This window comes from Balearica regulorum, chromosome 2 (genome assembly GCF_011004875.1).
Source record: "Balearica regulorum gibbericeps isolate bBalReg1 chromosome 2, bBalReg1.pri, whole genome shotgun sequence".
NCBI classification, from domain to species: domain Eukaryota; kingdom Metazoa; phylum Chordata; class Aves; order Gruiformes; family Gruidae; genus Balearica; species Balearica regulorum.
The window spans coordinates 57187271-57215227 of record NC_046185.1 but is presented as its reverse complement, the minus strand read 5'-3'; the positions used below and the strand labels follow the sequence as shown (position 1 = coordinate 57215227).

Sequence of the window (27957 nt, the reverse complement as noted above, 5' to 3'; positions counted from 1 at the left end):
TTGGCAGGAGATGATAGTGCAAGCTGGCTTTGCCAGTGCCATTTTTTAAAAAAAGATTATACTTTAGGTGAAAATATGGCCCCATTCATTTCATAGGAGCTATGTGAAATCTGTTTTTGTCTCTGTTGAGATACAAGAGCATGCAGCCAACAAAAGACACTGAATGGATGCCTATGGTCTAACCTACAGAGAGAGACTGGAATGGAGACCAAAAAGAGAAAGAGTGATGTTGTAGGGGAGAGGTGATAAAATACTTGTGAAGGATGAAAAGGGTGAAAGCAAAGCCAAGAAAATATTTTTTAAATGATGGTGTCCAGATTCCCATCTGGAGTCATCAAGCTGTGTGAATTTACATGAGCTGAGACTGCTGCAGAGCACAGAGCAGTAAGAGAGAAAGTGATTATGGACATGCAAAGCCGAGAATAAGCAAGGTGAACAAGCAGAGAACTGAACAGAGTGAACAAGAACAGCTGAAAAAGAAAATAGGTACATACAGAAGAAAAGCAGGCAGATAGGGTAAAAATGGAGACTGCATTGAAGAACATAGGGCAATCTAAAGGTAAGCAAGATAACCCTGTTACTGGAACAGTTTTGTAATCTGGATTGTATTTTTCAATGTTTGCAATTTATTTGTTCTTTTACTTGGAATCAGACTTGAAATGTGTGTTCAGCTCATGTTCCAGCTGTATACAGCACCGGTACAGTGGTTGGAAAAAGCACCGTGTTTAGAAGGAACCCCATGGCTACTTGTCATTCACCATGGACATGCTTTAAATAAATGTAATAGTGAGTCCTGTCTGAAAGTGTTTGAACTGCTTTCAGAAAGTTAGTGTAGTTTCTCTTGATAATGACATTAATTTGCCCTTTACTGGTGTGAAAAGATAGTGAATCACTGTGAGTTCACTGGGATGTCATTCAGGGGGCAGATGGACCCAGATGGTCTATCTGTGTAAAAGGTGATCATGATGATGTATTTTCTGCCAAGTTATATGAACTTTGAAGGCCTGGGAATGCAATGGGGTTGCTCATATGTCAACATAAAGGTACAATTAACAAGCTTTTTATGGTGATGAGCCTTGTAAGCCTCAATTCTCTCTCTTTGTCCTGTCCTCAACAGTGAACCTACACAGGTCACCATGCTCTATTCTCGTCAGGGAACAACAGAAACCATTGAGGAGGTAGAAGGGGAGCATGAAGAAGAAGGAGCTCATTCTGCATCAAGGCAGGAGGAAGAGGAGGTGGAAGATTATAGCCTGGATTCAGAAGGAGCTGCATATACTCCTGATACCGATGTGCCCTTGTACTCTACTGTGGATAGCAATGCAGAAGCTCCACCTTCCTATAGCAAAGCTGTCAGCTTTGAACACCTTCCCTTTGGCTCCCCAGATGACTCAGCTGGTAAAAGCCTCATGATGGTGAGCCCAGACGACAGTCGGACCGACAAACTTAATGATACGATTCTCCCTCCATTGACACACGAGCTAACGGCTAGTGAGCTGCTTCTGAACAAGTAAGGACCTTCGTCAAGGAAAAACTGTTGGTCCTAGTCTGTGAAGTTTTGTTATTACTTTTTTTTTTTTTTGTCTCAGGACTAGCCTACTGTTTCTGATACAGACCTTATGCTAAGTTTGATCTAAGGGAAGAAGCTCATTTCCTGTGCAGTTGTTCTAATTACAGATTTCTAAAATTATTCAAATTCATATTGGAAAGAATCTCTGCTTTCTCCCCAGATACCATAGCTAATTGTTCCAATTAGCATCGGATTTCTGTGCTGCAATTGTCATGGGGTCAAGGGCTTTTCTAAATATTCCTTGTGGAGAGGGCTTCTCTTCTCCAGGCAGCTGTGATTTCAAATAAGTTTCCTCCGAGTCTAGCTGGGAAAATGTTTCTCCTTTAATTATTTTGGATTACTATAGGGGAAACTCTGACCTTTGGCAGAGTTTTTGTTTAAGCAAGCAGGAGCTGAGTGCTATGTAGAGAGACCACCTTGCAAAGGACTTTCATGAGGGTTAGAACGCTCCCCTCTTTGCCCCTCAGACACTGTGGTCAGTAGCACAACCAGCACTGAGGTGGGGATGGTGCCACTGCTCTTCTTCCTCTGCTTTCTGGCCTGACTCAGCTTGGGGAGAGCTTCCCTGAATGCAAGGACAAAATCTTAAACCGCAGAAATGCCTTTCAGCCTGACTGCGTCTGGAGAGAGAGAGAGGCTTTGTGGATCTGACTTTGTAGATGCAGTGTCTTTTCTTCTGGTTTTCCATAGTCATTTTTGCTTTTCAGTGAGATCTCTTCTCAGGCCAGGGCACTCTTTATGAAAAGCAAAGAGAATTGTGAATGTATGTGAAAGTCATATAATGATTTCTTGCTTCCTTTTATATTTATTTGAGTTAGGTAAAGGGGAGAAGACTGGACACATCTAATGCTCAAGGGCATTTATTATGTTCTAAAGTTATGTCACAGGACTACTCATAACATATGTCTCCTGATGGACCTCTGGAGTTTCTCCAAATTCCCATCTGTGTTGATAAATCAAATATGAATCCAGACAGGGCCACACCAGTATGGTATGATTTACATGAGATATGTTGGTTGGGTGACTGTAGGAGAATGGTACTTGTAGAAATTATTGGGCCAGGCTGACTGTCTGGGTTAATTAAAAACCCGCAGAACAGTACTTCTAGTTATTTTGCCTTAAATTCTTGTTTTCTGAGCTTAGAATCAAGCTATTTGATTATAATACCAATCCCATCTCTTTTCTTTTTTTTTAACTCAGCAGCAGAATTTTATACTTTTTCAAAAGAAAAAGTAGCAATTTGAAAAGCAGCTCGTGTGAAATTAATTTTCATTTCATTTGTGGTACTCTGCTCCTCACAGGATGTTTCATGATGATGAGCTGGAGGAGTCAGAGAAGTTCTACGTTGGTCAGCCTCGAGTCTTACTTCTTATTTATGCCCTGTACAATACGCTGGTGGCCCGGTCAGAAATGGTGTGCTATTTTGTGATCATCCTTAACCACATGATCTCTGCCTCCATGATAACCCTGGTACTTCCCATCCTTATATTCCTTTGGGCCATGCTGTCTGTTCCTCGGCCAAGCAAACGTTTCTGGATGACAGCCATTGTCTACACCGAGGTATGCTGCTGTTTTTGCAACCCCATGTCTAACACGGAGAAGTTAGGTTGTAAGCTTTGCATGGTCTCTTTTCTGTTTTTGATCTGTGGGATCAGGGGCCTTTCACCCTTCATATTAATGTAAATATTTGCTAAAGTCCTTGGCAATTTCTGTGGTATGAAAAGGTCTTGTTTGTGTTTTTCTTTACTGCAATGATCAATATCCTTCCTGGCATGTAAAGCAGTTATCACAAGAACAGACAATTTACAAACAGCTAATATAATTGGTAATCAAGAGACAGTATATACTGCTTGTGGTATCTCAGGTACCACTGAGCATCATCTGTTGGTAAATGTTGATTGACTTTATTATTGAGCAACTGTGAACTGTTGTTCCTCTGTAGCAATGAATATGCTTATTTATCTTTTCATAAAACTGATAAAGTAGTCCTATTTCTCCTCTCTTAAAGTCACAAGGCTATTATATCTGCCATGCTTAAAAAACAACCCAAGTGTGTTGTGTTTCTCAACAGGTGGCCATTGTCATCAAGTACTTCTTCCAGTTTGGCTTCTTTCCTTGGAATAAATACGTGGATTACACAAAAGATAAACCTTACCATCCACCCAATATTATTGGCATTGAGAAGAAAGAGGGTTATGTACACTATGATCTTGTTCAGCTCCTTGCTTTATTCTTCCACAGATCCATTTTAAAGGTAATTTGAGTTCATGTAGTTTCTTTATATTTCATTTTCTTTAGTCACCCATGTGATATCCCAACATTTGTCTTTCCCCTTGCGAACACATGACTGAGCTTAGCAATGCCTGTGATAAATACCATGACAGAAATACAACGTTGAAATACTCTCTTCTTCTTTTTCCATTAGTGCCATGGATTATGGGATGAAGATGAGAAAGGAGACAGCTCCAGTAATAAAGAGGATACTGATGATGAGCTCTCTCTGACAGGAGGCAGGAGAGACTCTTCTTCCTCTTTGAAATCTGTCAATCTCGCAGCATCGGTGGAATCCATCCACGTCCACTTCCCTGAGCAGCAGACTGCCATCAGGAGGAAGAGCTCTAGCAGCGTATCACAGCTTTCGCACAGGTCCAGCTTCTCCTCACACAGATCTAAGAGAGGTAAACGTCATGGCATGTCTGGGATTTGAAGAGCAAACGTTCATTTCCCATAGGATCATCCTGCTAAAACCTTCTGCTGGTTGCTCTGGAGATCCCACAGGCTACTAAATACTGCTGCTCCTCAGTGAGGAAATAGGATATGAACCCAAGTATCTTCATGTTTGAACACACTCCAAGCCTTCTTAAAGTTCAAATGGAGAGCCATACTTTGTGATTCACTGTTTTTAAAATGACATTATCCAAAAGCTGGGAAAGGAACACTCAGTGTGGCCCAGATCCAGAATTTCTGGTTCAACATAATCTCCAGCTAGAGGGAATGCAAAGCAGATGTATTTTTCATATCTACATTCAGTGATACTTGAAGTGAGAAAAAGTTTTGATTAGGTATATTGAAACAGATTACCTATCCCATCTTATAAAAAGGACGGGCTTACTCTAGCCTGAATGTATATATTACCAATTGAGATGACTGAGTCAGATCTATCAAATCCTTGCCTTTATCGCTTGTCTTCTCTTTTTATAATTATTAATCAAATTTTGATCTGCCAGTGATTAAACCTTTACTGGCTGCTTTCAAGATTTTATCATATTGGAAAAAAAGCATAAGAATTAATTTCATATCTTTCAAATGTGGGACTCATATATGGGATGGAAGTCTCAAGATTTATTTCTTTCTAGTTTTTCTATTTAAACTTTGATTTTGGATTAGCTTCTTTGTCTTCTCTTTCCTTCCCTTTTTTTCAGGAAGTACCAGTACACGAAATAGCAGTCAGAAAGGAAGCAGCGTGTTGAGCATCAAGCAAAAATCTAGGAAAGAGCTTCTTATGGAAAAATTTCGCGAACAAATGATCAAAGCCAAGGCCTTTACAATTAAAAAGTGAGCAATGTGAGATGTTGTGTAGGTTTGGGGGTAGGTTCCAAACAGTAAAGAGAGCACAGTACTACTTCTCTTAATTCAAGGGGATGAATGGGTACGTATACAGTTCATTGTATACGGATGCTTTCACTCTAAGTCCCACTGGCTGAACATCAGACAAATCAGCAGTTGTTCAAATACCATCTGCCTGATAAAAAGCTAAATATCCTATATGAACTTGGTTGGCTATGTATATCTCTACTGAACAAATGCTAATACAGTGTTTTAGAAGCAGTCAGAACAAGGGACTGGTGTCTGTGAAGCTCTGTGAAGTCTGTCAGCACAGATCTTGGATATCTTTAGAAACACTAATCGTATCACACCCAGCCTTTCTTTTCTTCAGTGCAAGTTACAGTGTTGTTAAATGAGATTGTGGTCTATGTTGTTTTAGGACTCTCCAGGTGTACGTGCCCATCAGACAGTTTTTCTACAATCTCATTCATCCAGACTACAGTGCGGTGACTGATGTGTATGTGCTGATGTTCCTCGCAGATACAGTGGATTTCATCATCATTGTGTTTGGATTTTGGGCTTTCGGGGTATGTCATAGAAGCATCTGTTGGTAGGATTTACATGCTGTAGATGCTAAGTATCACGTGAGTGTCGTTCTTCCTCGACCACTCTGTTGTATTTTCCTTTTCAGAAACATTCTGCAGCAGCAGATATCACCTCTTCATTATCAGAGGACCAGGTCCCAGAGGCATTTTTGGTGATGGTTCTCATTCAGTTTGGTACCATGGTGGTAGATCGAGCACTGTACCTCAAAAAGACTGTCATGGGAAAGGTCATCTTCCAGGTCATCCTTGTTTTCGGAATACATTTCTGGATGTTCTTTATCTTGCCTGGAGTGACAGAAAGGTATAACCCTTATCATCAGACAATATGGGTTGAATACTTGTGCTCTACCAAGATGTTTGTATTTAAATTTGAGATGGTTATAGCTAAGGGGGGTTTCGTGAAGGGGTTTCTTCTTGGTCTCATTTCTAAGGAGAATGTTGGAATACCTTTCCACAGCAGTAACTGTGGCCAACTTAAGTTTGAGGAAGAATTAATTATATAAGTATATACTGAAATATTCTCAATGTAGGCCAAAACGCAAGCAGGTAAAAGAGAACTTGCCTGTAATTGAGTGATTAGAGCCCTCAGCTGAGACAATGTTGGCCTCTGATTCAGTTCCCTACTCCCAAGACTGCTGCACACTGGTTTAGAAGAATGAGTAGAAAATGTCTTTCTCAGAGTGATTTATAATTTGGCACTTTCCTGGAATGTGTGAACTGTGGATTTAAATCTCCTTAGACTGAGGAATGTCTAAAACCTGTGTATCTTCTGAAGATCAAAAGTTCTCCTCCCCTGCTCCTGCCACATGGCTCTAGAGGTGATGTGGAGGTGGTCACCTGCTGCGTGAAATCTTGTATATCACGGCCTGGTCAGATTCACTCCCAAATCTAACATTTCATATTGCATGGCTCAAGACAGTTATCACCTCAGTCTGCACTGCAGAGGTGTTAAGGTTCTCTCTCTAGTGCTTGGCTAACTCCCCTCTTTCTTAGGTGTTTAAATTGACTTGAAATATTTACCTCACTCCGTTGACTATACAGGGAATTTGGGTGTGTCACCTGGGCAAATTACACTTCATTAACAGTCAAGTTACTTTGGAAGCAACAAAAAAACAAAATAGGTGCATAGTGTAAAAACAAAATCGGTGTAAGGTCTGAAAGGTCTTATTTCCTCTCAAAACCAAATGTTTTATTTTTCCTCAGTGCAGTAATAATTGTGCCCCAACTTGAAAAAAAATGCATTTTTCAAGTGGGTCTCCTATCTACCGAGCATTAAGAACTGATATGAAAATTTTGGTTTGATTTCATCACTTGAAAGGCAATAAAATTGTTTTGACTTCTTCCGTCCTTTGATGAAACTTTTATCAAGTCGTTAATCTCAAATCTTCATCTAAAACCTCCTGTATTCCTTCTAAGTCAGGCTGATTCTTAGAAGCCCCTTCAAATTTCTTAATGAAAATAGTTTTGCGGGGTGTAATTGAAAATATTGGGTAATGTCTGGCTCACAAATCCTGTCCATCATGAGGTATCTCCTGCAGTTCCACTATGCTGTTGAACTGCAGTCAGAAGTGACACGTGTTCACCAAGATGGTCAGGGGGATGGAGAACATGATGTGAGGAGAGGTTGAGGGAACAGGGTTAGTTCAGTCTGGAGAAGAGAAAGTGAAGAGCTGTCTTCAACTACCTAATAAGAGGTCATCGAGAAGAAGCTAAGCTCTTTTCAGATAGGACAAGAGGCCACAAGTTGGAAAAACGGGAAATTCCAGTTAGATATGATGAAAAATCTTTTCACCAAGATGGTAGCTGAGCACTGGAGCAGGTTGCCCAGACAGATTGTGGGATCCCCATCTTCAGAGATATTCAAAACTCAGCTGGACAGGTCCCTAAACAATTTGGTGTAATTAGACCTGTTTCAAGCAGGAGAGAGTGAAAAAGATGATCTTCAGAGGTCACTCCAACTTAAATTCCTGTATGAGTTCGTGACCTGGAGGTGCCCCCATGAACACAAATAGCCATTAAAGCTGCCTAGATTCAGTCCAGACACCAGCCCTTTGAAAAGTGAAGAGAAGCAGTGTCATCTCAGGGCTCACAGAGGATGTGCCATCATGGGGGACGAGGGCAGACTGGCCTGCATGGGGTATCGAGGCACCTCTAGCATCCAAAGGGAGAAACCACTGCCCCAGAGCTGTCACTCTTTGGGCAGCCTTTTCTCAGACTCTCTCCCGTGACCCTGAGGTGACAACAGATGCTGTTTATAGACTTTCTCATCCAGCGTCTTTCAAATACTGTGTCACCACTGCAGTGGGGTCAGAAACCAAAGGCTTTTCATAGGTTGTCAGGAAAGGGAAACTGCCAGGAGCACAAAACGTTTCAAGCTAATTTGGTCATACACAGATACAAAGCTCATCATTTTCCTTTATCTGTCTTTTCCATTACAGGAAATTTAGCCAGAACACAGTTGCCCAGCTCTGGTATTTTGTGAAATGTGTTTATTTTGGCTTATCAGCATATCAGATACGCTGCGGATATCCAACTCGTGTTCTTGGCAACTTCCTCACAAAAAGTTATAACTATGTCAACCTGTTCTTATTTCAAGGGTAAGTCTAGACCTACTGACCTCCTCCTTTCTTTTGTGAAATAAGGATCTGTTATCATGAGATGCTGGGGTTATTCATGACTTTTCACAGGCTGCCAGAAATCAGAGTAAATTTTGCACAGCACAATCCACTGTATATGCCATGTGTCCCCTGTACTCCAGAAAAAATCAATTTCACGAATGCAGATTTTAGAAAAATCAGGTTCCCACTCTGAATCCAGAAGCTTGACATACCAGTCTGCCATTCAGGCCCCTGTGGAAGAGGTATTTTTAACAGTTCTTAGAAATCACCTCTGTGAACTGAGATAGAGGCTACGCATTGTGCTACTAAACAAGTAATGTTATTTGCTCTGCAGTCCTTAAAAGTAGTAAGGCATTGAATCCCAAAGAAGCCATGCACCGCTTGGTGTAAGGAGGTATAAAACAAATTCCCACCATCCTACAGAAAGGATATTCCTGCACTCCGCTCCCAGATCAGAGGAATTTGGGGATACAAGAAAGTCCCTCTTGTACCGTTCCATCAGTGGCTCAATCACAAGTATTGGGCGTAGTGATGCAAAAGTGTGTTTATGGCCTGACAAGGATATCTAGAGGGACATGAGCTAACGCAAAAGTTCCATCCCTAAAACATCAGTACTAACTGTGCAATCTCAGAATATTATTGTATTTGTGTTTGCAAAAATTCCCATTAAACTATCTTTTAACATCGGCTTAATTCTCCATCTTGTCAAATATACACTTTCTGTGCTCGTTTAATGTGATGCCCCATTTCTGATGAGTTATCTGCTGTGGTCTCCCTTCAGGTTCCGCCTGGTTCCATTTTTGACTGAGCTGAGAGCAGTAATGGACTGGGTTTGGACTGATACCACTCTCAGTCTTTCCAGCTGGATCTGTGTCGAAGATATCTATGCTCATATATTCATCCTGAAGTGTTGGCGAGAGTCAGAAAAAGTAAGGAAGCCCTATATGAGTGATCCATGCAGAAAAGAAGAGAAATAATCATGAGTCCCTAAATAATTGGGAAATCCACCATAAATAGAGTTTGTTAGAAGATACACTTGGTGTTTATGTTCAGAAATATTCAGACTATTGGGTACTTTATGTTAGTTGGCAGTCACCACAAGTGAAATTTCAAATGGCTTCTCTTTTGTGTCTAGCTGATTTTTCCACCGTTAACATGAACTCTGCAAGCATATGCCTGTTAGCTTAATTGCATGCCTGATTTTCAGGGCCAAAGTTGAAAGTCCTGGTATTTGCACAGGCTCACTTTGTCCATAACAACTAATTGAGTAACCCGCAGTAGCAGGGAAATTGTAGCCGAAGAGAAAGGCCAGTAGAAGGAAGAGCTCGTGCCTCCACGGTGTAGGTCCCAGGGACACCTGGTCCGTGTAACTGCAGAGGGAGCACAGCTGGCTCCTTTATCTCGGGAGAGTCCCTGCACATCCAGAACTGAACTGCAGGCCAGATAAACCCACCATCTGTCTGACTGAAATTTCAGTCTCTTTAAATCATTTAAGCTTCGGTTCAAATTAAACTTGTAAATTCTGGATTCCTTATAACCACTATAAAGATTGCAACCATATGCTTGCTTATTTTGCCAATTTGAAAAAGAAATTAAGCATTCTTTTAAGAATGACCCAACCAGTCAGAAATTGTACATCTGCAATGAAACGGCTGTATTTTTAAGTGTTACTGACGTATTTCTACTTTTATTATAATCCTGTCTCTTAATAGCAATTACTTTCCAAGTATGTCACTTAGGTTAGCTCAGAACTGAAGTGCCCACAAATCTTGTATATAGGCTTTTTCTGTATGACTTCCATTTCTGCCATGAATGGAGTGTCATCAGAGGCTTCGGGAGTCAGAGAAATAATAATCTAGTTCTACTTTGACTGTCCATCTCACTGCATTTTTTACGCTACAACAGGATCACTCTGTATTATATGTAGCATAGATCTGACATGGGAAGATTTCCACATCTGAGCTAGCATTTGTGTGCTAATGCCATGTAGCAAAAGGACTACCCATGACTTTATGAGTGTTGTTCAAGGTGCTTTGATTCTGTCTCTCTCTCACATTGAGTGGTATGCCTGAGTACTTTGACTGCTAGAGGCTCTCTGAGCTGTTCTGTAGCATCATTAAAGGTGCCTGAACTAATCTCATACAGACAAATAATATACTATATTTTAATGAAAACAGTACTCTGTAGTGCAAGACAAATGACCTGATAAACTGCTTTTGAAAAGTAACTAATTTGTTTTAAATACAGCATTATATTACAAATTTAATATTCTCCTAGGGCTTTATGGATTCATGTTGTAAAGCAAGAGCAATTTCCTGAAAGCCAGATTCCTGGCGTGTGTTTGAGGTACGGTGCAATACAATGCATCTTTATTTTGCGCATGCACTGTGCAGAATTAAATCCTATAAGAGAATACACCAAAATAAATTGCAGTGATGGTAAGGCATTTTACAGGATGCTGTTAAAGCATTCAGTCATGAGGCCAATAACAGAGGGTGGGAATTATGGACAAGGCAGAACAGACATGCTGTGTGATCTGCTTTGAAAAGAGAAGGATAAAAGCAAGGTCACTTTTGGTCTCAGAAGCTAAGGGAAGGATGTCACATCCACTGGCTCAAGACTTTAGGAACAGCAACAAAACTCTAAACATTATTTAAATGCAGTTGGTGTGGGATTCACTAGAAACAGATTGGATTGAGCCTGTGAACAACTCTTAGAAATACTGTGTGTAAAGTGTGAAATGAATGTGGAGGTAGTGCAATATCAGACAATCGGGCTGATTGTGCATGTCAGTTTCTGGCAAACAATTTTATTATTTTTTTTTTCCTCTGAAATACAGTTTGCAGCATTTCAGGCTATATGATATGAATTCTGCCTTAAGGAGCTTTGAGATAAGACTTTTTGGAAAGACAAATACGAGAAAGTGGGTCACTCCCCATATCAGTTTTTTGAACAAATTGTTGTATCACTATTGCTGCTATTATTTTACATTTGGTCCCTGTGAGTTCATGCTTGCACTCATTCAGACAAAAAAATTCAAATTGCCTGTGGTGGTTTCCCCTCGGCTGGACGCCAAGTGTCCACCAAGCCGCTCTATCACTCCCCTCCTCAGCAAGGCAGGGAGGGGAGAAAATAAGATGGAAAAACAACCCCAAACTCTTGGGTCAAGATAAAGGCAGTTTAATGTAGCAAAAGCAAAAAAGCTGCGTGTGGAAGCAAAGCAAAAACCAAAAGATTATTCTCTACTTCCCATCAGCAGGCGATGTCCGGCCACTTCCTGGGAAGCAGGGCTTCAGTATGTGTACTCCTTACTCTGGAAGACAAACATTTAAAAAAAAAAAATGAATGCCCCCACCCTGTTCCTGCCCCTATCTCTCAGTTTCTTATTGCTGAGCAGACATCATATGGTATGGAAATATCCCTTTGGTCAGTTTGGGTCAGCTGTCCTGGCTGTGTCCCCTCCCAAGATCTTGCCCACCCCCAGTCTGCTGCTGAGGGGGGGGGAAGGAAATGTTGGAGAGACAGCCTTGATGTGTGCTGGCACTGCTCAGTAGTAGCCAAAACGCTGGTGTGTTACCAACACCTTGCTAGCTACCAATACACAGCACCATGAGGGCTGCTGTGGGGACAATTAACTCCATCTCAGCCACACCCAATACATTCCCCTACCCAATTTTTCCCTTCTTTATGGCAAGACCACGGAGGTTTACGGTATTTTTCACACCAGGCACACACTTAACATGGGTTCATTTGACACTTTTCTCTGTTGTCACCAGAAATTCAGTGTCTGTGCAGATTTGGCTAAAAATCTCAAAATAACTGGCCTGGCAATGGGTAGCAAATTACCACAGAAGGTGGGAATCCTTAAGATCATTATATATTCACCCATTAAATCATACCAAGTGTTCCACTGATGGAAGAGACATTACCATGTTGCTGTTTGCTTTTGCAGAGATATCCCCAACCAAGAGGCCAGAAGAAAAAGAAAGTTGTGAAGTATGGAATGGGTGGCATGATTATCGTCTTGCTGATTTGTATTGTCTGGTTCCCACTGCTCTTCATGTCTTTAATCAAATCTGTTGCAGGCATCACCAACAAGCCTCTAGATGTATCAATCACAATAACTCTAGGAGGTTATCAGGTAAAAAAGAAGGAAGATGAAAAGCAAACTGTTTTTCCGCTGTGTTTCCTTGTGCTATTTCTTATTCCCTTCATTGAATTGAATTATCCTGCCTTATGCAAGAGATCAGATAAGCTCCCACAAATGTTCCCTTTTGGGTTTAAAATCACATTAGTTTATCACTGATGTAAAATATTATCTTCATTTGCAAGTTAAAAACAGAACCTACTGGCAGTAGGATAAATTATCCTACATGGGGTAACTGCCTACAGGTCCACATGGTAAATGTACGATCATTGGAGGTAGCTTGTTTCTCAGTGGAATAAGATCATAAACTTCTCCTATTCAATTGAGTACTGTAATTGTCTTGGACTGTGATGCACAGGATGCTGTGCTGTGTATGTAGCACCTGATATGAAGTAAATGTGACAAGTGTGTGTTCTTTTGTTTCCTAGCCTATTTTTACAATGAGTGCTCAACAGAGTCAGCTCAAGGATTTGAATCAGACTGGTTTCAATGCGTTTCTGGGAAGCTATAGGGGTAACACTGTAAGTGAAATGTAGAATACCTCGTTACTTAACAATGTGTGCATGTTTCCAAGGAGGCTTTTTGTGAGTTCTGTTTGTGTAGTTATAAATGGTCAGCAGCGCTGCCATCAGTTGGGAGATGTTTCCATAAAGAGTATTTGCATGAGTTACGGTTCGGACAGATCATTTGTCAGGACAGGGATGGGTTATGGTGACACAAGTTACCATTAATCAAGACATCTTTGCACAAAATCATGGAAGACAGAAACCCTAGTTGTCCTGTCACCTGAATAAAAACCTGCCTTCTAAATGACACAAACCTTCAGGAGATGTGATGCTGTTGGTGTAGCGCCAAAACAAACGTGCTCGTGCTGTGGGGACACAACAGCGTTGGCACTTTTAAGCCCTGTGCTCCTTCCTATAGCACATGCAGCTTTCACCTCTCAGTGAGGAAATGTGATGCAGTCAAAAGAAAGCGTGTATGGCCTAGAAGAGTTTTGACATGAAAATGTCAAAACATAAACATTTAAACATAGTCTCACTGTTTCATGGTGCAACGTGCACAAAGTTATCACAAGTTTCTGCTGCAAAAAGACAAGTAATTAATAGAAGCTGTTGCATTACTAAAGTAACAGAGGTTTGATCAGGTATAACTTTGAAAGAAGTGCTTGCTTCTAGCTCATTCAAAAATTAACAGCTAGGTCCCTACCAAATAGCCCATGTATTATAGCAGTAATATTGCAATCTTGATCCACTTTGAAAGCTACCACTTTGAAGTTGTCTTATCCTTTGCAGACATCTTTCTATGCTGAAAGATGCTTAATAAAAGACAGAGTAAAATTTTAGTAAAAATGTGAAAACTACTAAGACATGCTGGGTGTCGTGTGCCTCCTGAGTATTACCAGACATTTCTGGCAGTGTGAGCCATCCCACAGTGGCCAGGCTTGGTATGTACATTGTACAGTGACTTATATTTTGTGGTGACCCCTGATACTATTTGGAGTTTCAGTGAAGCTGTGAAGTGTCAGAGGTACCAGTCAAAAACGGTGGGGACTGAAAGCTTTATAGCCTACTGGATCCACAGATACTAATGGGGTTATTAGAGACTAGGGACTTAAGATAATTTTAAATAGACTCTCCAGAGTTTATCTGATGAACTTTCAGACTCATTTTGGCTACTTGACCATCATACTTTAAACAGGAGGGCTGTTTTTGTTTTACCTTCTTGGCTTGGCTATACTTTGTTTATTTCCCTCCCCCCCTAAAGCCCCAGTTGGTACTTGAAGAAAACAATCAGCACAAACCACTGCACTTAGAATTAATCGAACATTTACAGTTCTGCCTGACTGGAAAATGTGGTTCTATGTCTTGTGAATATCACCACACTGAAATTTTCTTTTCCTCTTCTGCACCTACAGGCTGCTTTGCAGTTTCTAGAGGGCTATGGAAAAGAAGATATCACTCTAGCAGATCTAGAGGGAAATTCCAACTCTTTATGGACCATTAGCCCTCCCAGTAGAGAGAAAATGATACAAGGACTGCTGGATTTTTCAGCTGAGTTCACTGTAGTTCTTTCATGGAGCATTCAAAGGTAATTAATATGACTGTTATGAGGTTAGTGGATCATCTGCCAAGCATTCATTCAGCAGAACAGTTCCATGCAGCAATTTTGATTTAGTTTTTCAGAAAATTTTATTGTACTGCAGAGCAAAAGAACCCTGAAAGTGAGGAGGGAGGACGGCAGAAAGAAGTAACCTTTGTTACACGGGAGAACAGTTGTTGCCTGCAATTCTCAAGAATAAAAAGAGAAGTGGAGCTGCTTCCAAGTACATTATTTAAAAAGGCAGGGTGGAGTTTTCACTGGGACTTGAGGGGAAGGAGGGAAAAGTAAGAAAGTTTTAGGCAGTTTTAAATGGAGATATTCAAATAAACTGCCCCAAACAACACCCTTGTTAGCATTAATGGGAACTGAATAGTTAGACCTACTTAAAGCAGAAAAACTACAAGGAAATACAAACAGCAGTGTTTGGTCCTCTTATTAAGGGAGTCTGGAACTGACACAAAACTATTTTTTAAATACACATATACTCAGAGCCTTTGTTATGCAAATAGCATAACAATGGCGCAGATCTGTTTTGTTGAGACCTTTGCCTGTTACTTGTGGTTCCTTTGGCCTCAGTGAACTATTACTTTACAATGAAGTTTTTGCAAGAGACAGGCTAGAATATAAAGTAGTTGCAGGCTAGAGCACACCCAGTCACTGGGGTGGTTTGTTGGCTACTGTCTGCCAGCTAGGATCCCTATAGACTGCTGGATTAAACTGGAGTTAAGTCATCACTCCGTGGAAATTAAGCACCTTTTCAGCCCCAGTATCTACCTGTTCTGTTGGAAGTAGACGCTGGATTGTTATAGCAATCCTCAGCAAGAGACTGTGCACAAGAAGCAGGTCAGCTGAATCGCTGTGGGAGCTCTGAACATGCTTGGTCAGTCCTTCTACAGGCAAAAATAGAAAAATAGGCTTGTAATGAATCTGCACCCTTAATTCAACTTTATTTGACCTCCCCCCCCTTATTTTCCTGGAAGCATAGAGTATTAGCTAGTGAATTACATCACTCCATCATTTCTGAGCCGTATATTAATTTTTAATATTGCTACTCTGTTTGCCCATATGCTTGCATAACTACAAACATTCATACGCTAGTTGAAAGAGACCTTTTTTGCTCTCAAATTATATCCTGTGGATTACATTGTGACTGGGAATGACTGAAAGTGGTAAAGACTTACCACAGTGACCTTCCACTTTTTCTCCATAAAGGGAAACTGCTGTCTTTCATCTAGGCCAGGAGACCACAAGCAGCTGTAAGATGAACCTTTTGTGTCTCTCAGGCAGCACACACGCTTTCTGCCTTTGCACAGCATCTGCTGGGGACGTTTCTCTGCAGCCCCCAGCAGCCCAGGAGCTGCCTCACGCAGCTGCTGCATCCCGACCGCAGGGCATGGCACAAGGCATTGTGCGAAAGCTGATCCTGCCCCAGCTGTGTTCTGCAGCTGGCGTGAAGACGGGGTGGGGGAGGTACGGAGGTCCTATCAGCCTGATAGCCACAAGTTGCTGCTGGGCTGAGATGGGGTTTCGGGAAGCTGTAGCTGACTGCAGCATCCTTAGCTGTCCCAGCACAGAATGTGTGGTAACGCAGACAGTCCCGTTGCCTAAAGTTAAAGCAGGTGTGCTCCCTTTCCCATTCTGTTTTGACTGTCATAATGAGAAAAATTATATTAATCCATTATCATTGTCCTATAGTACATACACAGTCACAGTCAGAAAAAGCCACTGTTAAGGCTGCTACATGTCCTCCGCGGGAGAAAACACCATCTGATGTATAGGTAGCATGATACTTGCTTTAGCAAAGACTGGCATAGCCAGGGTCAGTGCAGTTAGACGAGTTAGACAACTAGCTCTAGCGATCAGCAAAGAAGTGTTCAGGTTATGCTCTCATTGTAGGTTGACAATGTGTTTTTTCTTTTACTTAAAACAGAAATCTCACCCTTGGTGCCAAAGCTGAAATAGCATCGGATAAACTTACCTTTGTGCTACCAGAGAACACCAGAAGAGATATTGCTACAATGATGTCTGGACAGCAACTGGAAAAGGTGTAAGTTATTTTCTTTGACTATTTATGTGTAAACCTTCCCTTTTTAAACCTAATTTCCTAAGGAGGCCAGGCTTGCAGAACTGTATCATTTGTCTGCCTATCCTTTCCCCTCTAATAACTTTGGAGCCTTGCTCACAGAGGCCAACAGCACTGAAGTCACATAACAGTAACATTAAAGGTAAAAGCTTATTTCCTGTGATAAATGTAGGCTGAGAAGACCATGAATACTGGAACATCACCAACAAGCATGGTGAAGCTATTAGTTACTTTTCTTTGATTTATTGGATAAGCACAAGTTCATTACAGTATATTCACAGTTAAACTCTCCTTTGAGTTACTTCAGTTCGACTTCATTTGAGGATGTTGTATTGATTAATTTTTTGTTCTAAATAACAATCCAGACTGTATTTCTCATTGTTATTGTTGAATAGTATTAGATTGGCAAGGAAGTGTTAAATCAACTGCGGTCGAAGGGTAACATCTGCAGTGGTTTCTGACATCAGATCTTTTCCTGTAATGGAAATACGCAAGGCAGGAAGAGCATGCTCTTCTCATGAATATCAAACATCATCCTATGGATATAGCCTTATAGCATTAACAGCAGTGGTGCGTCCTTTCAGATTTGAAAGGAGTCTGGCTCTTCCTCTTCTGCCTGCTCACTGGGGATTACTTTACAGAAGTAGTCTCTAAATACCGCTAAGCCAACACGACATCCCTGAAGGCCACCTGATCTGATTTGTGGCCACAAGAGTTGAAAAGTTAAAGCTAAGGCCAACTGGAAGAGTGAAAACTCTGAGAGGTTCATATCTGTGAGTAGGTGGAAATGACATTTGTCTTTTCTGTGCACAACTATTATTCCACACCCACACTCACTTGTACATCCAAACAGACTGCTGTTGCACATCTGAACATTGCATTTAAAAATATTTTATGCCTTTCTTACTTTTCTGCCATGTGAGGATATGGGAATATTTCCTAAGGTGATGTAGTGTCAAGGAGGGTAGAGTTTGCTCTTTTGTGGGAAGACGTAATTCATTCATAGAATCATATAATCATAGAATGGTTTGGGTTGGAAGGGACCTCAAAGACCATCTAGTTCCAACCCCCCTGCCATGGGCAGGGACACCCTTCACGAGACCAGGTTGCCCAAAGCCCCATCCAACCTGGCCTTGACCACTTCCAGGGAGGGGGCATCATGCACAACTTCTCTGGGAAACCTGTTCCAGTGCCTCACCACCCTCACAGTAAAGAATTTCTTCCTAATATCTAATCTAAATCTACCCTCTTTCAGCTTAAAGCCATTACCCCTTGTCCTGTCACTACACTCCCTGATAAACAGTCCCTCTCCAGCTTTCCTGTAGGCCCCTTCAGGTACTGGAAGGCTGCTATAAGGTCTCCCCGGAGCCTTCTCTTCTCCAGGCTGAACAGCCCCAACTCTCTCAGCCTGTCCTCATAGGAGAGGTGCTCCAGACCTCTGATCATCTTCATGGTCCTCCTCTGGACTCGTTCCAACACCTCCATGTCCTCCTTATGTTGGAGACCCCAGAGCTGGATGCAGTACTCCAGGTGGAGTCTCACGAGAGTGGAGTAGAGGGGGAGAATTGCCTCCCTCGGCCTGCTGGTCACGCTTCTTTTGATGCAGCCCAGGACACGGTTGGCTTTCTGGGCTTCAAGTGCACACTGCCGGCTCATGTTGGGCTTCTCATCAACCAACACCCCCAAGTCCTTCTCCTCGGGGCTGCTTTCAATCCATTCCTCACCCAGCCTGTAGTTGTGCTTGGGATTGCCCTGACCCATGGTGTAGGACCTTGCACTTGGCCTTGTTGAACTTCATGTGGTTCGCACGGGCCCACCTCTCCAGCCTGTCAAGGTCCCTCTGGATGGCATCCCTTCCCTCCAGTGTGTTGACTGCTCCACACAGCTTGGTGTCGTCAGCAAACTTGCTGAGGGTGCACTCGATCCCGCTGTCCATGTCACCAACAAAGATGTTAAATTTGTAATTCTCCCTTCACAGGAGGCAAGCAGTAATACAGAAGATACATCTGCATTTGCCTGTGTTGCAATAATATTGTTGATTTAAGCTTTTTTTCACTTTGTCATAAAGGAAAAATGATTATGGCAGTTAGTAGCTGTTTGACTACTTCAGCGGGGAGCTTTCTGCCACCACATCTGCTGGAACAACTTAGCTGTTGAGCTGTGACCTATCTTTGGGGCTGCTGGAGTGATCAGGAGAGATTTTTAATTGGCCACCTCTGTTCTTCCTCAGCCTGGTGTATGCAATGTAGCAAAGTGTCACAGGACTTCCCTGAGAGGCCTCCTTCCCTAGAATTTTTCACTCATTTGAAGGAAAAGTTAGGACAGTATCTTTGTTTTTAATGAAAGCTCTTTCTGGATGCTGGTATTTCCACTTCAGGTGATTTAATTTTGAGTCCAATGGAAGAACTTTTACAAATATCTTTCTTTTTAAATTTGAAATCCTCCTACAAACTGTGAAAATATTTCCCAATGAAAGATTCTGAGAAAAATTGTCACCCTTTTCAGGTGTCATTATTGAAACAGTTCTGAAGTAATAACTGTGGTCACCACATATTTTTCTATCTACATATTTTTCTAGCTTGTTTACTACTGGTGATGTGTTGCCTTTCTTTGTGCTGCTTATATAGCTGACTATAAAAGCAGCTTTGTTAAAAAGGGGAACAAAATATAAAGTCTACATTCCTTGCAAACACACATGCCCCAGGTGTGTGGGATTCATGGCGTGTGAATGGCGACATTATGGATGGAGCTCCCTGCTGAAGTACTGACAGAACATAGCTAATAAATCCAGCTAGCTTTCAGATGTGACATCTGAACACTATAAAATCATAGCTTAAGCCAAGAATTACTGGGAACTGTGTATAGCCCTGTTAGGTATTTCTAAATTATTTTAGAGGTATAAAAATATGAAATATTTGCTTTCTCATTTTTTCCAGAACATTAGAGACAGTGTACCCGTACTACATCAAAGCTCCTAGTGATTCTCTGGCAAAACCCATAAAGCAGCTATTGACAGGTATGTGTCCAGACCATGAGAAACAGAGTGTGGTTGAAGAAGTGCAACACAGCACTCACGCTTGTACGTTCATTGAGCTGTTATGGGGCACCTCAGGCTGAAATGCACTTACAAGGGTTTCTGCCCGGTGCCTGCAAGCTTGGGGAGAGATGAGGTAATACAATATAAAGCAGAAAATGCATCTGGATGTACTTTAGCTTTGTATTTAACAGTAAGGACTCTAAGGATGAAGTCCAGCCTTTCCTTCGAGTCCGTTTTCAGGAACTGCTTTCCCTTGTTTCCTGGGGAAGCGATGACAAGTTTCACTTCTCCACATCTCCCTGCTACCTTGCCACAGTCAGTCAGTAGTGCTGCGTGTCCGCAAATGTAGCTCTTCAGCTTAAATGATGACACTGATTATTTTTTGTTAGCTCTTTCTTCCTTATTGCTACAAAGAATCCAGTTTAGATAAATCAATGAATTTCTGAATGCTGTTACCCAGTCAGAATGCATACAGGTACTCACAGACATACAGAATTCATGCACGCATGTGCACATACGCGCATGTGGAAAACCCGTTGGGTTGGAAGAGTAGAAACAAGTCTTTAAGAACACTTCACTCAAGAGAGGTTAAATTTGTCACTCAGGCATAGTAGTAGTACTATGTTCTACATTACTGTACTATGTAGTACCTTGCTGTTCAAAGTTCAGTGAGCACGATTAGATTAATTGGGAAAAATAATTCTTGAAGCTGAACCTAGCTCTATGAATAGCAATAAATTACGACTGCTTCACTGTCATGAGTCAGGTCCTGTCCTAAAGAGCTCTTAACTGGAAATTCTTCAAGAGGGCTTTAATATATACACTGCTAATATATGTTCCCCAGAAATCAGGAGGGCCAGAGTTCACCTCCTGTCTGTGTGATCAGTATGCAAAATAGCATAGTATGCTTTTCTTGATATAAGAGAATAACATATTTTATACCAAGACATAATGGATTTACAGTGATAGTTTCACTTTGACATATAGAAGCCGACCACTATCCCTCCAGGTTAAATGTGTTTCTTTAGGCATGAAATGCTTCTGCGTTTGTACGCTGACTGTTATTGATACTTTGGCCTGAAAATATTTAAATGATTTGACAGTTGTACAGGAGAAAATGTAGGTGATATGTAACATTTTATTTATTTAATGCATATTCAGATGAGATTTGCAGGAGGAAAACCACAGAAGTCTAGATATTGTACTGTTGTACAGAAATAATGTAAAATGTGTTTTAGAAGAATAGTAACAAACCTTTAACCCTACATTACTCAGTCATTTTATCATGCAGATGTTCAATCTGACTCAAAACAGTTTGAATTTTGCAATTCTTGGTATCTATATTAACATTTCCTTTTTTCAATAGACTGCAGATGGGAAAACATTACAGTTTCCCTGGTAAAAAATGTGTCCGATGAGGGAGTTCGTGAGTGGTGGGTTTTGAATCAGCTCGGAAAAAGATACAAAACGTCTGAAGAAAGTCTTGAACTCTTCATATTCAGTGATAAAGTCAGTCCACCAAGCCTTGGATTCTTGGCTGGTTATGGGTAAGAAGGAATTTTTATGTAAAACTAAAATAATGTAGATAAGACAGAAGCAGATGTGACTTTATTTGCTGGGGTTTGGGGTGTTATTTCTTTTTTGTTGTTGTAATGTTTGAAACTCCAGAAAAGGGGTTTTGTGAGAGTTTCAAATTCATGCCCATTACTATTGTCTATAGAAAGTGTCATATTTGTAAGGAATGGTATTACCCTTGATACCTGCTCCTCAGTGGGAAAAAAGGCAGAAGCACCCTTCACACCAATTTCCTATTGAAGTAAAATCATTCAAAAGATGTTAGTTTAGCTACAGGTCAAGTTCTGCCCAAACTCTGCCCAGTTTTGGCAACCTTCCCAATCTCCAGGACCCTGGGTGTGAAACAGTTATGAAATACATCTCCACAGACAGAGGAAGGCAGGAGATTGTGCCTTCCCAGGAGATAATGCTCTTCTGGCATGATTTTGGAGAATTCATCATAGAGGAGTTATCAGGGGAGGCCAGGTAAATGTTAGTATGTCACCAGTTACACGTACTTTAATAAAAAATATTAGATCTGAAACCTGACAGATCACCTGCCTTTAGCAGCCAGCGGTTGTGAGATTTCCCATTGTGGGTTCCAAGCTGTAGCAGACAGGACGTGAGACCATCACCATCAGCGATGGGGTTAAACCGTTGAAGTCAGCAGCCTCAGCTGTTCATGTTTCCAGATTTGTGTGGTGTTTGAAGAGAACTTATTTTCCTTCATCCCACAGCACAGCAGAAACAGGACTCTAATTAGAAATTAATGTTCACTCAGCTTACAGACTACACTTTAACCTGTAGATGAGCTCTCTCACGCTTGGCTGACCCTTGTTCAAGGCATAGTTTGAACTCTTTCCTTTCTTTTCAGCATTATGGGACTATACGCCTCAGTTGTCCTGGTGATAGGGAAGTTCGTCCGTGAATTTTTCAGTGGGATCTCTCACTCCATCATGTTTGAGGAGCTACCCAATGTAGACCGAATCTTGAAGTTGTGTACTGACATTTTCTTAGTGCGAGAGACTGGAGAACTGGAACTAGAAGAAGACCTGTATGCCAAACTAATATTCCTGTATCGTTCACCAGAGACTATGATCAAGTGGACTAGGGAAAAAACTAATTGATCTCTTTGGTGTCACACTGCAAATCAAGTTGATTTCATCTGAATTTTAAAGGGAAAAAAAAAAAAAAAAGCACAATATTCTCTTAAGAGCTAAGCCTTTTATAGTTAGGTAGCAATGATTTTTCACTGAAGGAGTCCTGGAAGCTACGGCCTTAGGAATCCATGCTGCCTTTCAAATTAAGGATCGACAATGAAGAAGGTTGGATGATCTGTTGTTTTTAATGTGCCACTCCTCTACAATCTGGGGATTGCTTTGTAATTTAATCAACAAAAAGTTTGCATCCTTGTCTGTCTGGCTAATTTAATTTTCCAGACGATCGTTACCCTTAAAGAGAAAAGAAAGGAGTGAACCCACAGATGACTCCAGTGTACCTTCTTAAGCCTTTCTGGAGCCATACAGGTTGGATTGTGCAATATGCTGTTGTACATCACTGACTTTCAAGCCACAGTAATGGGACGCTGACTAGCCTTCAGGACACCCAAGACCCAGGGCCACAGTGGGAACTGAAGATATTCTAGCCATACCCATTTGTAGAAAAGCAGAGGTTTGGATGTACAAAGGACACTGTGGACAAACCTCTGTTAGCGAAAAGAAAACAAGTAACAATCTCTTTAAATGCCTTATTTTATTTGTACAGTCACAGAACACATTTCCACCAAACATCAATGACTTTTCTCAGGAAAAAAAAAAAATCAACTGAAACTTGACACTTTGTCGAGGTTAACTGATGGCTAGAATAATTATGGTGAAATATTGGGGTGTTCTGCTGGGCCATTCTCTTCAAAGTTACTGCTTTCCATTAGATGAGAAAAGAAAGTGAATTCATTGACCTAAGGAGCTACTTCATTTCTTATAACCCTTTAAAGACTGAATAGTGTGTGCTTCTCTCTGCTCCCCATGACATGCTTTTTCCCATTTCAATGGTTTAAGGCAACTGTTGTTTTGCTGTTAGCTGATATTCTTCTTCCAGCGTTTCAGGTATACAAAAATGTTTACATATTCCAAGTCACATTTTTACATCCGAGACGGGTTTTTTTTAAGTTCCCAAATATACATACATATGAGCTTGAAAAATGGCCTTTTTCTTAAATTACTATTATTAGTGACACAAATGGCTCATTAGAGAACATTGTAGCATGAAAATTTACAATTGCAATGTAGGTTTCATTCCATGTTAAAAAAAATATTGAGAAAAAAAATCATTGAGTGGGTAGGGTATGTTAAAAGGGTATACTGTGTAGTTTTGATTCAGTAATGACTTAAAATAAAGCACATGTTGCAAAGTCATTTTAGAAGTATTTTTTCCTCTGCCTTTTTACATGAAATGGGAAAAGTTTGACATTCTTCTAACTCTGTGACAAATAAATCTCTTTCTTGTAGTTAGCTGCTATTTATTATATGAATGATTAGTTAATCACCGGAAAGAAACTAATAAAAGATAATTTGCTGGCACATTTTACTGCAGAACTTCATAAAACAGCACAACTAAATGAAGTTTCAACATACTCTGCTGAGTGCTTCCATGACAAATGCTGTCACATCCATTCTATACTGTGAAAAGCAACATTTTGAGCACCACGAAGTGCACGAAATAAAAATCGCTTCATCATATTGCAACAATAAAATCATTTGGTGACTGGAACTCACTGGAAGACAGCCTGCTTTCCTCCAAAGTGTAATGGAAAGGTGGCTGCTCATACAGCCAGGCAGCATTCCCCAGTGGAGAGTTTTGCTCCATTTCTTCCATAGGACCTGTGAATGAAAATCAAAATATACAGGGCAGCCCTGACAGGATCCGACAGAGATGCTAAAATGTACTTTGTGGTTAGATGGATCCTCACCTGGGTGTTCAGTGATTTTAAGGAGAGTAACACTGGAAGGAGAAGTGTGAAGGGTGTAATGTGTTTCTAAAGGTACCAGCCAGCAGAACTATGCTGGCCACAGCTGGTCCTGGCTCCCTTCCTGGTTCCTTCTCTTTAACAGTCACTTCCTTTCTGGTGAGAAAAAAATCTATCTGCAGAATGAGCTGTACAGTTATTTGAGCTTTGCAGAAATGTGCTGCTCTTTCTTTCATGGATTGATCAAACTTTGAAAATAAAAGGATTCTTCTGTTGGTTTTTTATTTATTTTTTTAAAACCTATAGTCAAATCGGTGACATACAGCTAACTACGAGAGGTGAAAAGTGTACTACCGATGATCATCCTTTGACCCCAGCCATCCAGATAAAGTCAAACTGGCAGCCAGTTTCTAGTGGCATTGTTTGGGGAATCAATATTGGGGCCAGTACCATCTAATGTCTTTGTTAACAACCTGGAGGGCACAATGGAGTGCACTTTCAGCAAGTTTCTGAACCACACATAATCTGGGTCTGGGGAGGTTTATGGTAATGTGTGTCAGCTGCCCTCCTGGGGCATTGGCGTGGGCAGTTGTTACAGGGAGGGCAGGACTGCCTTTCAAGGGGACCTCAAGATGCTGGAGAAATGAGCATGAAGTTCAACTAAGACAAAGGCAAAGTCCTGCACCTGAGGCAGACTAACCCCGTGCAGCAGTTCAGACTGGGTAGGTGGGTAGGGAACAGCTTTACAATAAAAGGAGCCAGGGCTGGGAGTTGTACACATCAGTGTGCCCTTGCGGCAAAGCAAGCCAACAGCATACTGAGCAGCATTTACAAAAGCACAGCTGAAAGTCAAGGGCATCTATTAGTCCTCTCTATTCAGCACTTGTGAGACCACATCTGGAGAACTGTACGCAGGTTTGGGGTCTCCAGTGCAAGAAAGATTGACATACTGGAGTGAGTATGGGAGAGGGCAGGAGGACATGACATGTGAGGAGGGTCTGAGGTAGCTGGCTGAGCTTGTTCAGCCTTAAAAAGGAGAAGTCCAAGGGGAGAACTTATTGGTGTCTGCAGCTATCTAATGGTGAGGTACAGAAGACGTGGAGCCAAGCTCTGCAGAGCTGCACAGTGATAGATGAAGAGGCAACAGACATAAGTTGCAACAAGGGAAAGTCTGATTAAATAGAAGGAAAATTGTTTTCACCATGAGGGTAGTCAACCACTGGAGCAAGTCTCCAGAGAAGCTGTGGGATCTTCAGCCTTGGAGGTTTTCAAATTTTGAACTGGACAGGCCCTGAGCAACCTATTGTAATTGGCCATGCTTTGCATGGGAGGTTGGACTTGAAGCCTCCTGAGGTCTCTTCTTGGCCACAAGGGCACATTGCTGGCTCCATGGAGAGCTGCTTGTCCACCAGGACTCCCAGGTCCTTCTGTACAGAGAATAAAGTTATTGGATCCAAAGCAACAGTATAGTTATACAGAAATACTTGTACTACAGACATACCTTAGTAAGCCCCCGAGTCCAATTTTCAAGAGCTGAGCACTGCCAGGGAAAGGTCCTGTTTTCCCTCTTCCAACCTTTTAATCAAATTATAGCTCACACAATAATAACATAAGCCCTTACCTATACAACAAATGGACTGAATTGGATGGATGGGATTAAATGGCGTTTTAGAAGGTTAGCACATCAGACTTAAATGAAACAGATCCTTGTGGTTATTTTCCCAGGTGTTAGGAGTCCTTCCTGTTTTGTTCAATACAGGAACAGCTCTTCAATGGAATAAGCCTAGGTAAGAAAAGAAGAAACAGACTTAAAATAAGATCAATTTTGTTGTATAAGCATCAGTGTTTTTACTTTCCTTACAGGACTTGATATTTTAGTGTTTCCAGAGAAGCAGGTTCAAAACTGCACCGGGGGGGTGGTCAAACACTGGAACAGTCTTCCTAGAGAAGTGGTCGATGCCGCAAGCCTGTCAGTTTGGACAATGCCCTTAATAGCAGGCTTTAACTTTTGGTCAGCCCTGAATGGGTCAGGCAGTTGGACTAGGTGATCATTGTAGGACCTTTATGCAGGAGCTTCACTTTACATGAGAGCCAGGAGACAGTGAAGGTATTTTATCTGATTTCTGCGGTGCTCCCTCCAAAATGCTTGAGCTCCCAGGGGAGCTGCTGCTGCCTGGAAAGCACCCAGGGGCTTGTTTCAGTAAATGTCACTGAGATGTTGCATCAGGACGAGAGCAACCACCCAACCCCGCCGCTCCTGAGCAGCTCAGCCTGCTCTTACGTGAAATAAGATGCCAAAGGGGAGGTGGTCCCTGGGGTCTGCTCCTAGTAAATGCTTGCAGCTTCCAGGCACCTTTGCCATACACCATGCACTTGTGGCTGCTCTCTTTATACCCCATTTTTTTATTGTCCTACACAGCAGCCAGATAACTAAAGAGCCATAATTTTTTGTGAACTCTACCACACCAAGGTGTCCCCAATTACCATTCCCTCTTGCAATTAAATAAATGTTAACCACACTACTTGAAAGTGGACCCCTCAGCAGTTTCTGCCTTAGCTGCACTCCTGTGTAGGAAAAGGACACACAGCTGAGCAGGTGGGGAAAAGCCCGAGACCCAGAGCTGAATGCTGCTTTCTGTTTCCTCACCTTCCCACAAATTCACCTTTTAAACTTAAATAGCTACTCTGTTTTTTCACCCAGTTTTCTGGTGAGGTAAAAGGCGAGGTGATGCCTTGCCTCTGTCTGTAATAAGTGAGAGCAGCAGTCATTAGCCAGAGGGTTAAAAGGCCATGATGGCTGTCAGCGCCACTTTGACAGAAAACATGTTCTTGTACTGCTCCTCTTCTAGCAAACCCAGGTGGTTCCTGCTGCAGCACCAAGCACTAAGTTGAAGACAATCCAGTTTTCTCCAGCCTCAGATTTGGCAGCCCTGACTCACTACAGACAGTGCTAAGCTTTCATTTTTCTGCTACATTGTGCAAATTGTGTTTCGGCTACAACAGTTCTTGCAGCAACCACATGGTAGTGCAAGCATCACCCTGCATTTCCCTCGGTGCTCCCTGTTGCTGAACACGGGGGCCAGGCCATTTATTCCCATCCAGCTGACCTGCGCAACACTGTGCTAACAGGGAAGGCAGAGCAGGTGCCCATGTGAAGCCTGTGGGCATTTTACCACCTATTTGTAAGGTGACAGGGAGCTGACTGCAAATTCAATAAAGATTTCCTGCTGTTTCAAATAGACTGGGTTTTTTTGAGATGAGGAAAATGGCATTGCCAAGGAGGTGATGTTGTATTTATTGAAGTTTCAGTCCTAGCCCATTTCCAGCATCTCTCTGTAACATTATTTAAAGAGACACTATTTAAAATCAAAGTGCCCACATTTTGGCAGGCTGTGAACGCTTAGGATGCAGCATGGGCTTCAAATGTCCCACAGTGGGGACTTGCCACCTGCAGCCGCAGCCACAAACCAGCTTGGGACTTCAGCTCCGAGAAGTACCTCGAAAGCAGTTTGTGTTCACAATAAAAGCCAAGAAGTTCACCAAAAAGTTAAACTTGAGTAGCTGACCCCTGGGAAAAAGCCACGTCACTCAGGACTGACAGCCTGACCCTGCCCCGGTGCTGGGGGTGGGGGGGTGAGGCAGAGGCAAGGCTGGGGCAGGAGGAGCTCCCAGCCATAGCATTGCCTCCGTTCCCATGCCTCTGCGCTGTAACACGTCAGCATTAAGTGT

At 41.8% G+C, this 27957-nt stretch overlaps 1 protein-coding gene across 14 annotated transcripts in view; it reads left to right on the top strand.

The window, feature by feature from the left end:
- PIEZO2 (piezo type mechanosensitive ion channel component 2) overlaps window positions 1–24503 on the top strand; it is a 325825-nt gene extending 301322 nt beyond the window's left edge. For 13 of the 14 annotated variants that reach the window (XM_075744452.1, XM_075744443.1, XM_075744445.1 and 10 more), the window contains 16 exons: window positions 1118–1510; window positions 2872–3130; window positions 3642–3824; window positions 3996–4248; window positions 4993–5125; window positions 5556–5703; window positions 5808–6022; window positions 8160–8318; window positions 9121–9268; window positions 12292–12480; window positions 12915–13007; window positions 14405–14577; window positions 16520–16636; window positions 19609–19688; window positions 21076–21256; window positions 22138–24503. In XM_075744452.1, the coding sequence (XP_075600567.1) occupies window positions 1118–1510; window positions 2872–3130; window positions 3642–3824; window positions 3996–4248; window positions 4993–5125; window positions 5556–5703; window positions 5808–6022; window positions 8160–8318; window positions 9121–9268; window positions 12292–12480; window positions 12915–13007; window positions 14405–14577; window positions 16520–16636; window positions 19609–19688; window positions 21076–21256; window positions 22138–22390 (2977 nt within the window). In that variant the 3' untranslated portion in view covers window positions 22391–24503. Of the gene's footprint in view, window positions 1–1117; window positions 1511–2871; window positions 3131–3641; window positions 3825–3995; window positions 4249–4992; window positions 5126–5555; window positions 5704–5807; window positions 6023–8159; window positions 8319–9120; window positions 9269–12291; window positions 12481–12914; window positions 13008–14404; window positions 14578–16519; window positions 16637–19608; window positions 19689–21075; window positions 21257–22137 lie in introns of those variants that run through there. The other variant, XM_075744451.1, reaches the window with a different exon arrangement.
- The last annotated feature ends 3454 nt before the right edge of the window (window positions 24504–27957 follow it).